Source organism: Triticum aestivum, chromosome 4D (genome assembly GCF_018294505.1).
Source record: "Triticum aestivum cultivar Chinese Spring chromosome 4D, IWGSC CS RefSeq v2.1, whole genome shotgun sequence".
NCBI classification, from domain to species: Eukaryota; Viridiplantae; Streptophyta; class Magnoliopsida; order Poales; family Poaceae; genus Triticum; species Triticum aestivum.
This window is the reverse complement of record NC_057805.1, coordinates 57432079-57446161: the sequence shown is the minus strand read 5'-3', so window position 1 is coordinate 57446161 and position 14083 is coordinate 57432079. Positions and strand designations below refer to the sequence as shown.

The window sequence follows — 14083 nt, the reverse complement described above, 5'->3', positions numbered from 1 at the left end:
TATGCTTGCACAAAATTGAGACATTATTTAGTGCCGAGTGCTTGCGTAGTAGCTTGTCAAACCGATGTCATTAAGTACATGCTGCATAGGCCAATTCTTAGCGGTAGAATTGGCAAGTGGGCTTATGCTTTGATTGAATATGATTTGGCTTATGAATCTCTAAAATCCATGAAAGGCCAAATCGTTGCTAATTTTATTGTTGAACATCGGATTGATGACAAGCATGACATTGATATAAACCTTGTCTCATTAGTACCGTGGACATTATATTTTGATGGTTCAGTTTGTAGCAATGGCTAAGGTGTTGGTATTGTTTACATATCTCCTCATGGTGCTGTTTTTGAAGCCTCATGCCGTTTAGAATATTTTTGTACAAACAATCAAGCCGAATATGAAGCATTGTTATTCGGCCTAGAGATGTTACTTGCTATAGGTGTTACACATATTGAGGCTTATGGTGATTCGTTATTAGTAGTGCAACAAATATCCAAAGTCTTTCAATGCTTTGACGAATAACTTAATGTTTATTTTGATAAATGTCTAGATATAATTTCTACTTTGGATTATTTTAGCATTGCTCATATATCTAGACATGACAATTGGAAAGCAAATGATTTGGCACAACAAGCATCCGGCTATCATGTTGATCGTGGCATGTTTCATATTTCTGAAAAGCCGATGTCTAGTCTTGCCAACATAGGGGAGGCCAAACCGGAGCCCACCGTTTCGGCCACTAATGAAATATTCAATGCAGGAGAAAATCAAGACTGGAGGAAACCCATCATTGATTATTTGTGTGATCCTAGTAGAAGGGTGGACAGGGCTGTTCGGCGTATGACTTTCAAATACACAATGAGAGATGATGGTCTCTATCGCCGAACGGTTGATGATGTTCTTTTAAAGTGCTTGGACGAGGACCAAGCGAGAATTGCTATGGGAGAGGTACACGAAGGTATTTGTGGCACTCATCAGTCGGCTCCCAAGATGAAATGGTTACTACGACGTGCTGGGTTTTATTGGCCGACTATGATTAATGATTGCTTCAGATATTATAAAGGATGTGAAGCATGTCAAAAATTTGGTGATATTCAGTTGGCTCCTGCTGCTATGTTACATCCCATTATCAAGCCGTGGCCTTTCAGAGGATGGGGTTTAGACTTTATTGGACAAATTCATCCGTCTTCATCAAAGGGGCAGCGGTTCGTATTAGTAGCAACCGATTATTTCACCAAATGGTCTGAAGCGGTACCTCTCAAGAACATGACACATACAGAGGTAATTAAATTCATAACCGAGCACCTTATTCATAGATTCGACATTCCTCAAACGTTGACTATAGATCAAGGCTCATCCTTCATGTCACACCAAGTCAGAGAATTTGCCGAATCTTATAACATAAAGTTGCTCAATTCCTCTCCATATTATGCCCAAGCCAATGGACAAGCTGAGTCTAGCAATAAAATTTTAATCAAACTCATCAAGAAGAAAATTGAGGATAATCCGAGGAGATGGCATGAGTTGTTGTCTGAAGCATTATGGGCACATAGAATCTCAAGGCATGGTGCTACGAAAGTGACTCCATATGAGCTAGTATATGGTCAAGAGGCTGTTTTACCAGTGGAAGTAAATTTGAATGCTTTGAGAATAGCCAAAAAAATGATTTATCGGCAGTAGACTTTTATAACTTGATGATGGACAATATTGATGAGGTTGTCGATAAACGTTTGGCTGCTTTGAAGGCCATAGAGAGGGACAAGTTGAGGGTAGCAAGAGCTTACAATAAGAAAGTTAAGTTGAAGAATTTTCAAGTTGGTGATCTCGTCTGGAAAGTGATTCTGCCGATTGGCTCAAGAGATAAAAAATTCGGGAAGTGGTCTCCAAGTTGGGAAGGTCCTTTTAGGATTACAAGAGTAGTTCCCGGAAACTCATATTTGGTGGAATCCGTACAAGGGGCATTGTTACCTAGAGCTCTCAATGGCAAATACTTGAAGAAATACCACCCGAGTGTGTGGCAAGAAGCCTAAATAGGCAATGGTCGATACATAATTATCGCCATAAGAAAAATAAATGGCCGATGGAGTGTTGACATCGTCCTTAGAACAAACACAATACAAGTTATTTTTCGGCACACAAGCTTTGCCGAAAAACATGGGGGCATGTGTTGACACCAGGTTTTGGCATGGTCAAGAATCCGGGTTCGTATGCAAAAGTTAGAGGCAACACTTCGCGGGCCGGCCCTGAGTGAAAAAGTGACGCGAGGGACCAGACACCCACCTAGGTGATGTCTGATGGGTCGCATGAGTTATTTGGCCTTTGCCGGCTGAATGAAAACCTTGCCGGGGTAAAACCTTGCCGGTGTGAAGGCTTGCCGGCGTGGAAAGCTTGCCGGAGCAGAAAGCTCGCCGGCGCAGAAAGCTCGCCGGTGTGGAAGCTTGCCGGTGTGAAATCTTGCCGGGGGAGAAACCTTGCTGGGGAGGAACCCTTGCCGGGGTAGAAACCTTGCCGGGGTGAAACCTTGCCGATGTGAAAGCTTGTCGCGTAGAAACCTTGCCGGGGTGAAACCTTGCCGATGTAAAAGCTTGCCGGGTACAAACCTTGCCGGTGTGGAAAGCTTACCCGGGTGGAAAGCTTGCCGGGATGAAGGCTGTGATAGTCAATCCAACGAGAAGTTGAAGATGGGCTCAATAGGTTATTCAAATGATCTTGGATGGAGAAGTGTTCTACATGGAAGTTGTGCGTCTCGTCAAAACGATCGATTTTGATATAAAGATCGTCCCAATCCAAGGTCGTATGCAAAAGTTAGAGCCTGCACAGCGAGGCCCTCCAGCGAGCAAAATATGACGCCCGGAACCAGGCACATATGTGGGTATGTCTGATGAGCTGCGTGAATAATTAGCTGTTTTAAGCGAGCGATTTGGCCCTCGAGATGACCTCTGATGAAAAGACGTTCAACATGAAAGATGTTCGTCTCGTCGAAACGGTCAAAATTGCTTTTGGACTCGTTTCCATCCGAGGTCGTTTACCACCACAAAAAGGACCCGCAAGGTACAGCCAGTTTAAACCGAACAGCTTTGAAAAGTTCGGATAAAACCAATCTGAATTTGACTAGGGTTTCTGGACGTGAATTAATGTAATTTTCTTGTAAAGAAAACCTAGATGAATCCTTTGCTTGTATGGGAAGTCCAGCCGCCTCTTATATATGTTGGGGGTGACGGCCGATTGAAAGAACACACAATCGAACAAATCAATATACTACTTTTTCAATCTACGTTTTATCTCTCCACCGCTTTTCTCTCTCGTTCTTCGCTGTTCTTCGTGTTTAAGAGCTGCGAATCTCGAGGCTCTAGGGGCGAGCGAATCGACCTAGGGCAGCCCATAGCCGCCGCAATCCCTGAAGGGGTCCCTCCCGGGTGCGTGGGGTTTCGGGTCTGCAAAAGCGCCCGCCGACTGTCTTGCGTATCGCGTTGCTGGTCGGGTCTCCTTTAACGTGAGCTATGGTGCATCACCCCGGCATCGAGGGTACACGTGACGTGTTCGTGTGTCAACAGTTTAGTGAACTAAGCTCAAAACCATTTTTAGTGGAAAATACATTTAAAATGATGTTGCATATTGGATGGCCTGATTGAACCTAGCTCCTCGCCCTGCGCCCCCGCCCCTCAACGCAAACCTCCTCATGCCCAGATGAACCGATAAGGGAAAAACAGATACCTTTTTTTAATAGATTTTAGAAAAGATTATGTTCCCTATGGTAGCCGGGTTAATGAGTTATGGTCAACAGAGAACATGTGCTACAAGTTTTTTTTGGAGTCCTCTAGATTGCATTATAGATTGAGTAGATCTGATAGGGAGTCTGTGGGCTTCCTTTGGAATTTCAGTATGGCATCTGTCGTAGGACGTAGATTTTTTGCTCCCAGGTGGTCCTGCCCCCTATATGAACATTAAATTCAAAAAAATATGGGGAAAATTCAAAAAATGGTATTTTGCGATATCAAACCTGGATGCGCAATCTACTCCCGTGCGAAGTTCCGCGAAAAAAATGACATTTGCGGTACTCTCAGGAAGAAAGACAAAAAATTCCAATGTACAAAAAAAAACTGTTTGGGTAGATCGCAGGTCGAACTGTATTTTCTTCGTCACAGATACATTTCTTGGTATTTTTTCATGAAACTTCACACTGGAGTAGATTGGGTATCCATGTTTGATATCCTAATATTCTAGTTTTTTTTATTTTGCCTGGTATTTTTTGAATTTGATATTCATATAGGAGGGTGGAGCACCCAGGAGTTCTTGTGCATTTTCCATCCATCGTATCTTTTTCATCATTTAGTGCAATAGAGCACTATATTCTTGGATGAACACTACAGTCTTTTTCAGTTCATGACTTGCCGCATCATTTTAGCTGTACCGGTCGATGGGGAAAAAGAACAGATGAATGGATTTGCCGCATCATTTTAGCTGTACCGGTCGATGGGGAAAAAGAACAGATGAATGGATTTTCATTTTGAAAAAAAATGTAGAATAATACACCCACCGAGATGAAACTACAACTATATGTGGCCGTCCCATGCAGCTTTGTCTAAAAAACATCACCCTTCCTTTCAAATGCTTCCTTGTTTTTTTTCCTCAGGCTTGCCGCTTGGTGTTTCAAATGCTTCCTTAACTGTATTATTAGAGGATAAATTGTGCAAGGCATGAAGATTCAGCTTAATGCACAAAGCCATGAAATCAGATGGTATAGGAAAACAAACATGAGTTATGTTTTTTTTTGCGGGAACCATGAGTTAGGTTGGACCGAATAAATCTAGACCATGCGAAAAATAGACCAATTGGATGAGAAAAAGTTAGAACCTATGTTGCACCTTATAATTATTGACACCCTAATTACCCTCTTAATTGCACAATTACTCTTTTAACATTTTACAAAATGACTTCCTTTCTTTCTTGGCGAAAAAATGATTTCCTTTACATCTCCTTGATGTTTTAATACCATCACATTATATTTTATTAATTTACAACGTTAATTCACGATTTGCAAAAAAAAAACTCCATCACATGGTTCTCTGGAACCCTGCTCTCGGTTGCATGTGTGAGCACATATTTCCTGAGATACACATCACGTCTTTTTCGTGGGCATTATATGCTAAACACATGCATTGCACATACACTGTCACTAGTAAGGACCATATGCAAATGGTCCTTATCTTTCATTCTCACATCGCAGAAAATCAATGGAAATGGTCATTCCAAAGAACTTATTCTACAATCTATTTGGTCAGAGTTGGATTACATGTGTTGGTGCACGACATCACTTTATATCGACTAAATGAATTGATTAGTTTAAATATTATGCAGACCCCATCTTTTCAAGTAATTTTTGTCTTGCTTTGTGAAAACTGCAGGCTTGTTTAGTGGTTCAGGTATGCCTGCACCGCAAGAAACCCAGTTGACCTTTTGGTGACCCACGCAGATACTTTCCTCTACCCCGCAAGAAAAAAAAGATACTTGTACTAGCTCCTAGATTTAGGCTCCACAGTCGTTGTGAACACAGCAGAAAAAGTGGGAAAGTTGAGCCGAAAGAAACACGGCAGAATCGTCTACTTCCGATCTTTATGCTGCAGCCCAGTTTCAAATGCACGCCCTCGGATGTTTCAGAAATTGTGTACGCATGCCCCATTGTTTCGCTACTAGTATTAACGTTCCTGCTTGAGACTTGAGAGCACATCGTATTGCACAAAGGGTTGTGATAAAAGGGTCCATACCCACGATTGAGAGTATTGGGTCCGATGAATTGAACAAATAATTTGATGTTTAAACCTTTTTTGTTTCAGTAATGTTAAAATCTGACATCAGATTCATATTTTAAGCATGACAAATCCGACGTTCGAGATTGTCGTGAGCATAGCAATTGTCTTCAACAAACATGTCAAATCCTGGCAAAAAATTAAGCATGCCAAGGTTGTGTCATGCTTGCTGAAGAAAATTGTCATGCTCGCGAAAATATAATTCGTCGTCACGGGACGTTAGATTTGCCATGCTTAAAATACGGCGTCAGATTTATAGTGAAATCCTTTTGCTTTGCACTAGCACGTTTGGAATGGAAGGAGAAAAAAAACTAGGCTATGGTCCCTTACTCCACCAATATCGGGTAGGGCGAGGTCAATCGTGCAAAACCTCCCCACCCCGGCAGAGCTACAAACTCTGTCCCGTCTCCGGCGCCCGTCAGCTTTCACACACACACACACACACACACGGAGACGGCTTGGGAGGAAGGAAGGAAGGGAGGAAGCAGAAAGGAAGGAGAGAAACAAGGAAACGGAAAACAACTCCTCGGCCAAAGTTGTTACGCGGACCCGAATTCAAACCCTTTTATACGTTGCCGCTAGCCGACCGACCGACCTCTCCTCCTCCTGCTCCACAAATTCCTTCCTTCCTTGCCTCCGGCGCCTGCCATACCCATCACTTCATATCTTCCTCTATGCCCAAGGAAAGTATGGCGAGTCCCACCTTTAAACCCTTTCTGACCGATTGATCCCGTATAAAATACTTGCCTTCATCCGTGCGCGTTGCCGCCATGGAAAGGGGCGACATCACAAGCAGAGGCGGCCTTGTCTGAGACAGAGACGGAGAGAGACCGAGTAGGAGAGGTTTGGATCGGACGACGGATGGGAGAGGGAGGCTGCGTCTTGCGAGGAAGACATTAATGGCGAGAGAGACCCAAGACAGGTGTTAGTTTGGAGCAAGTGCTGCCGTCTCTGTTGGCCTCGGCTTCCACAAGTTCTCGGTGTGGCGAGAAGACGAGCAGGAGGATATGCTTGCAAGGGAGGCCGCGTCTGGAAGATAAGTTTCCGATTGGGGTAAGCATATATATATACGATATGTTTATCTTCATTCTGTTCTCCTCGTTGATTTTCCCTTGGATTCCAGTTGAGTTCCTCTCTTTTCTTGAGTTCTTGGGCGGTGAGTCGAATTTCTTCTCTGATAGTACTACTATTTCCTAGTACCTCAGGTGGGAGTTACTCTGTTCTTTTTTGGGTCAGTTTGGTGTAAAAATCCAAGAGGGTTTTACATAGCATAGGATTACTATGTATGATGAAGAGTTGCAGCACGATCGAGGATGAAGGGTTCCACTTGAAAGCGATAAAAGACTCTGAATTACTTGTGATCCTCCCTTTGCTCTGCATGTTTTTTGGCTTATTTTTGGCTTCTCTGAAGAAATTCAAGGACGCCGGCGCATTTCTTGCACAATGCACTTTTCTCTCACTAGTTTTTTTTCTCACTTTCACCAGGTAATTGAGTAAGTATAAAATTTAATCAGCACAGTGATTGGCATCGTAAATTCGTAATCACAAACCGTGATGATTTTTTTGATTTGCAATATTCGCATGTAAATTGCCATATCTCCGAGACCAGGATCCATCGTTATCTAGAAGAACGGTGCAGTAATAGTACTCGAATTAATGGCATGTCCAAAGCCTGCACAATTTCTTCGTCTGACTCAGAAACCGGTAATTAAAACTAGCCACACCACCACAGGCAAACCCAAGGCGTTGAAAATATGGCGAGGAAATCAGTTTTCTCCAGAAATTAGGCAAAAGCAAGAAACTGACGCGCACAGGCCGAAGATGAGATATCTGTGCTGCACATTCTCGTGACTAGACCAGAAATTAGGCCGACGAGGAAGAAGAAGCTGACATGCCTAGCCAGACTAGAAACTAGAGACCTCTCACATGACATGGAAAGCACTCACTGCCAGGTTGATCTGCGGATTGTCACCGCACATGCAGAAATCTAGTCGGGTTCTATCTTCTTGGGATCCATTGCTTTTGGTCTCTTCTTCTGATCGAATGCCTTTTGGTTTCTTCTTCTTCTTCTTCTACCTTCCCACGTCGGGGTTGAGATTGGAGGGTAACGCTTGGAGCTTTTCTCATGGCAGCTTGCTGACATGGAACCGAGGAGGCTTGGACGGTTAGTGTTTCTGCTCTGCTGCGTTGCGGCCGTCACATGCAGTCTGCACGCGGGAGCTCAGGCCCAACCCACTCTACGACAACAATCCCAAGGCTCACCCCACAATGGAGCAGGTGAGTGGATAATCCTCATCTACCACCTCATGAAAAGCTTATGAATGTTTTTTACCTTCCCAGTAACATGCAAATAAGTGTGCCTCTGATGTGTTCAAAAAAAAAAAGTTTGCCTGTGAGGTAATTGATCGTTTTGCCTGTGTTGATCAGTGCGTAGGGTGTTGTCGGAGACGGCGAACAGATCGCACAGCGACCTTTCGAGAAGGACGAGAAGAATCGATCCTCTTGATGGCTTGAGGAAGTATGAGGGAGGGTTCAACATCACAAACAATCATTACTGGAGTGTAAGTTCTCTTCTTTATCTGAATACAATTGAAGAGCCATACACACTGCTTTCTGTAATCAGATAGACTGACTTGCTCACAAAACTACTTTTTTTAATAACAGAAATGACTGCTTTTGCAGTATCATGTTCATTCATTTTTGCAGTAACATTGATGTAGCTTATGTTAGATGGAGTTGACTGAACAAAGTGAGAGTGGTAAACCATATGCATCCATCGGCGATTAAAACTGATTGTCCTGTGTTTACTTTTTCAGTCGACCATATTTACAGGTAGATCTGGATACATCATTGGTGCATTATGGCTTATTGCTGGTATCATTTTTGCGGGCTTCCTTCTTGCCTCGAAGATTTTCTTCGCCAAAAGTAACGAAAGAGAAAGAGACGGTGTCATCGATGATTTTCTTGACAGATGCCATCTTGTGTCTGTCATACTTATCATTCTTCTTGCAGTTTTTGCCATGTAAGTTTCAGCTCAGCGGTAATTCTATCAAATTCTCACATGATATGCAACCATTGCAAACCCAAAAATCTTCGTAGAAATGTTGTGACTCATCTGCTGCCACGCTTTATTTGCAGAGTTGCATCGGCGATCGCGCTTCAGGGCGCCGTACGATTTCATTCTAGAGCAGAGTCCATCAAAGATATCGTCGGGAGGACAGCGCTTGAAGCGACAGCGACGATTTACAACATCACAGGAGCCATTGAGAAGATGCAGAACATATCGAAGCTATACAACATTAGTAGCCAATCCTTTGATCATCTGAATTCCACGGTAAAGGCACTGAACTCTGAAGCCGTGGAAATTCAGGCGAAGGCCGAAAAGAACATGCGCTTGGTCAGCAAAGGCATCAACACATTGTAAGAATCTTTTTACATGATAAGCATGGTAGATACTATACTACATTATTAGTTCTTGAATCTTATGAAACCTCGAAATCATCATGGGAACTAATACAGCTGATAATTTTCAGAGAACTTGTCATCATTTTAACCGTGACGCTGAATCTTGTCGCGGTCCTTGTCTTGCTAGGTAAGTGATCATGGTGAAATGTTTCTCAGTGGGCATAAATTCTCTTACATATTACCTGAAAATGAAATCAACACGTTGCTTCTTTATTGTAGTGGGAAGACCTCTGAGGCTACAGAAGTTGTACTATATGTGAGTACATATCATTTACTTCAGACATCCACCACAATAAGCTGAACAATTTTAGTTCATGTTCTGATGACAGTTATCTGTTTGCAACAGGTGCATAGCCTTGTGCTGGGTACTGACAGTCCTCTTCTGGATGTACTTCGGGCTGTACTACTTCCTCGACAAGTTCGCCGGCGACACGTGTGCGGCCCTCGAGGAGTACCAGCTGAACCCCAAGAACAGCACGCTGGGCGCCATCATACCCTGCAGCGAGAAGATGTCCGGGAGCGTCATCCTGCACGATGTTGGTGCAGGCATACATGACATCATAGACCAGGTAACAAATTCAGACAGACTCTGTAACAAACTCTGAAGCTGCGTTCAGAAGAAGAGCAGACAGAGTTAGCATGATTGTTTCTAAATTAATCATGTTTTCGACAGGTGAATTCGAACATTTACATGATCAAGTCGGAGTACACCGTGAAGCAGCTGGACTACATCTGCAACCCGTTCGCCGGGCCGCCGGGGTACCGGTACCGGCCGGAGAACCGCGCTTCCGGCGCCGCCACCATTGGTGACATCCCTCAGGTAAACAAACAAGCAGCCCCGCGGCAGCAAATGCTTCCAAGAACCAAAGCATCTGGAGAGGAAATCTAATCTTGAACGTTGTTGTTGTGAAGATCCTGAGGAGGCTGACGTGCTCGGAGTTGGGCGGTGGCGCCAACTGCGCGCCGGCCGACCTCTCGTCGGCGATCGACTACGACAAGGTGCAGACCTACACGAGCTCCATCCAGAACGTGCTGGACATCTTCCCGGGCACGGAGCGGCTGGTGAGCTGCGAGCTGGTGAAGGCCGGCTTCGCGGACATCGTGGGCAACCAGTGCGCGCCGCTGCGCCGCGGCGCGCGGGCGACGTGGGCCGCGCTCGCCGCCCTGTCGATGGCCATGGCACTGCTCGTGCTCGCCTCGGCGGCGTGCGGCGGCGTCGGAGGGTCGCGCCACGCCGGCGACGACCGCCACTCGGTGCGGCACCTCACGTCGTCGTCCAACTCGGAGGTATCGGAGACCGAGTTCGCCGAGATGCCGGCCAAGAAGGTGCGAGTGAAGATCGTCGGGCCGTGAGAGGGAGATCAAATTCTTTTTGCTGTGCTCTTTGCTATTTGCAGGTGATAGTTTGGGAGAGAGTATACAGCCGGCGGGAGAGACTGATCCCGGAGAGATCATCCATCGCCGGCGCGCCGTTGACGCGAAATGTTTGGTTTCTTTTCGTGCGTGGTCTGGAGAATCCAGCCATACACATATGCAGTCTTGGTATAGGAGAGGAAAAAGAAGAAATTGGTGTAATCCTGTATATGACCGGCAAAAATGATACTGTTTGTATATAGATTTTTTAATCATGGCCTGATTTATAATCTTACAACGCATATATTTTATTTAGAGCAACTCCAATGGGACGACCCAAACGGACGGCGCATTTGTCCCGGCGTCCGCCCAGTTTTATATTTGGGTCGGCAGTGCGCCAACGCGCCGACCCATTTCATGTCCGCATTCAGCTTTTAAATAAAAAAGCCCGCGGCCGATCATGCCAGCGGCCATGTCTCATGCCGACACCATGTCAGCGCCGGCATACAATGCCGGCTTCAGAAAATACCACAGTTCATGCTGGCGCACTCGCCAGCCGGCCGACACACATGCCAGCACACAAAAAAGGGCGGGACTTGAGTTCGACCACGCCATCGCGGCTCCCTGGTCATGCCGACACACCTGCCGGCATACAAAAAAGATGGCCCTCGCCACCATAGATCACTCGTCGTCGAACTTGAGCATGTCGGCCTGCATCTTCTCGAACCACGGCCTCTTCCTTGGCGACACGGTGTTGAGATCCACCTTCATGATCTCCACCCCGGTCATCATGCTTGAAGAGCCACTTCTTTCGCCTTTGTCTTGGCGTTGGCGGCCTCGATCTCTAGCATCTTGGCTTGCTTCTCCGCCTCGAGCTCGAACATCTTGGCTTGCTTCTCGGCGTCAAGATCAAGCCTCCTCCTTTGGATCTCCATGAAAGCATCCATTTGCTCCGCCTTGAAACGCTGGCGCTCCTCCTCCCTTGAGTCCTTATTGATCATGCCGTCCACGCTTGCGATCAAGGCGTTGGTGGCCGCATCTCGCTTGTCCTCCTTCTTGGAGTTGGTCTTCCCCCTCGGCCGTGCCGGCTCGCCCTCCCCAACATCCTCCACGGCTTTCTTCCCCCAACGTGCCTTGAGGGCGGCATATTGCGCCTTGAACTTCTCTTCGTCCTTGATGACCCGATAGCAATGGGAGAGGTTGAAGCACTTGCCATTGTGTTGAACCTTGAATGCCTCCAAAGCTTGAAATGCCTACAAAATGTTTCCATGCAAGCATATGGGCAAGTGATAGCAAATGAAGACGTAAGGATGATCTTGATGGCACAAAAGAGGGCGGCTTGCTTGCTATCATACCATGTCTTGCATGCCGATGCCGCTCACGGGGCGGACCTTGACGCTCTCAAGGGTGGCGCAAAACTTGTTGCACTCTTGTTGGATCACCCTCCACCGCTTGGAAATGGAGACCCACCTGCGCGTGCTCACAAATTGGTAAGGTGGAAACTTCTTGCGCTCATGAAACTCGCGGTGCACACGAGTCCAAAAGGTCGAATGCTTTTGCTCGGCGCCCGTCGGTCTTTTCCAATGTCTCTCCAACACTCGCAAAGAAGCTTGTCATCGGCAGCTGTGTACGCCTTCGTGCGCTTGCTCTTGCGCTTCGGCTTAGGACCGGCGGCTTGGTTGGCGAGCTCGTCCTCGAACAAAGGCTCCACTTCGATGTCGCACTCGTCCTCTTCCTCTAGCCCATAGTCCTCCGGGAACTCGTGGTCGAGGGGGAAGCCGTCCAGGTCGATGCCGACCTGATCACACATGAAGGCCGACTGATCGGGATCATAGCCAGCGGCCGGCGTGAACGCCCCGCGGCCGTCCTAGCTTTGTGTCTCGTCGGGATCGTAGCCAGCGCCCGACGCACCACCCTCGAAGATGAGGTTTTGCATGTAGTCCTCGTCGACGGCGGACGGCATTTCCTCGAACAGGTTACGGGCGTCCGGGAGCCCGCCGGCCGGCGTCTGTCGCGCGCGTTTCCTCGTGCCGCCTGACGACGAGCCACCGACCATCAGGGTGGCGTTGAGGTCGATGGGCGCGGGCGCGGGCGTGGAAGGCGCGACCACGCTCACGTCGGGTGAGCACTCCCCGGAGAGGCGGGAGGCCTGCGGGTAGACGTGGAAGCCGGGGACCGGGTTGCAAGCCGACGCGCGGGGTGAGTCGGGCATCACCATCCGAGGAAACGCCGACGAGCCGGTACTGGCCGCGGCGACGGTGGCTTGGAGGACGCTGTGCTGGCTAGGGTTTACCCCTAGCATGTAGAGCGCCTCCCTCATTGCCGCGGCGACGCGGGCGTTGGTGAACTCCTGCTGCACGGCGGCGACGGCGGCGGCCTGCGCGGCGGCCTCATACCTCGCGTCTGCGGCGTGCCTCCGGTCCTTCCTCTTGGCCGACTCCCTTGCCCGCTGTTCGGGCGTCAGCGCCTTCTTCGGCTTGGTCGCGGCGACGGTCTTGCGCGGGGCGCGAGGCTTGCCTTTCCCGGAGGGGGCGACGGCGCCGGACAAGGCGAGGCCGGCGGCGGCGTCGAGGTAGAGGTCGATGGCGTCCTCCATGGCTGGTTGGGGGGCGGGGGCGCGCGCGGGCGCGAGCATTTTTGGGGAAAATGAGGGAAATGGTGGTGGCTGCCACCGACCGGCGGGCCCGGGGAGAGGAGTAGGCGCGCGCGGGCGTCCGTCTCGTGTCCGCGCCGATGCAAATCCGGCTCAAAATTGGGCTTGGAATGGGTCGCCCGCGGGTGAAAAACGGACGCGCGTCCGTTTGGGTCGGCGCGTTGGGCCGCCACTTTTGTCCGCGCCGACCCAAACGGACGCGGGCGGACGAAATGGGTCGCCCCATTGGAGTTGCTCTTATAGAATAAAAGAGAATGAGTAACAACAGCGGTTACAATACATGACATGACCGTCAAGGGCATAATCATGGAACCCGGAGGAGGGAGACAAGGGATGTTCAACCACGAGTAAGGAAAAAACGCAACTAAACCCACCAAGCCTAGAACTAGAGAGGTAGGCCGAACCAACACACCTATGAACATCTCCAAAGCCAACACCGTGAACACCCTGAGCGAGCAAGATAGCACTTTCAAGAAGGGAACGACGGGAGGGGCACGGATAAAGTCCATGGCGACACTCCAAGAAGGGAAACGACACCCACGACCCTGCCGCCAGCATCGGCAAGGCGAGCATGGATTTCTCCTAGCCTGAGTCTGAGCAATCCCATAACCACCATATCAGGGTTCCAATATGAGGAAGTCAGCGTGTCGGTCGACCGCCCCCTCGGAAGGTGGGAGGTGGTGTTGCACCTACCGTCGCCGAAAACATGAGCTCTGGAACCAACTTGGTGTGTAGGTGCCGGGGTCAGGAAGGCAGCAGGGTGGAGAGCCAACACAGAGGGATGGGTAGCGACCAATGCCACCGGCAAGTC

At 48.1% G+C, this 14083-nt stretch overlaps 1 protein-coding gene across 1 annotated transcript; it reads left to right on the top strand.

Moving 5' to 3' along the window:
- Positions 1-6904: 6904 nt before the first annotated feature.
- Positions 6905-10892, top strand: LOC123096180 (uncharacterized). The gene is made up of 10 exons (XM_044517825.1): positions 6905-6923; positions 7934-8078; positions 8229-8362; positions 8618-8823; positions 8940-9221; positions 9335-9393; positions 9486-9522; positions 9613-9835; positions 9940-10086; positions 10179-10892. Exons 2-10 carry the CDS (start codon positions 7943-7945, stop codon positions 10617-10619), a joined length of 1665 nt encoding a protein of 554 aa, XP_044373760.1. The 5' UTR covers positions 6905-6923; positions 7934-7942; the 3' UTR covers positions 10620-10892.
- Positions 10893-14083: the final 3191 nt, after the last annotated feature.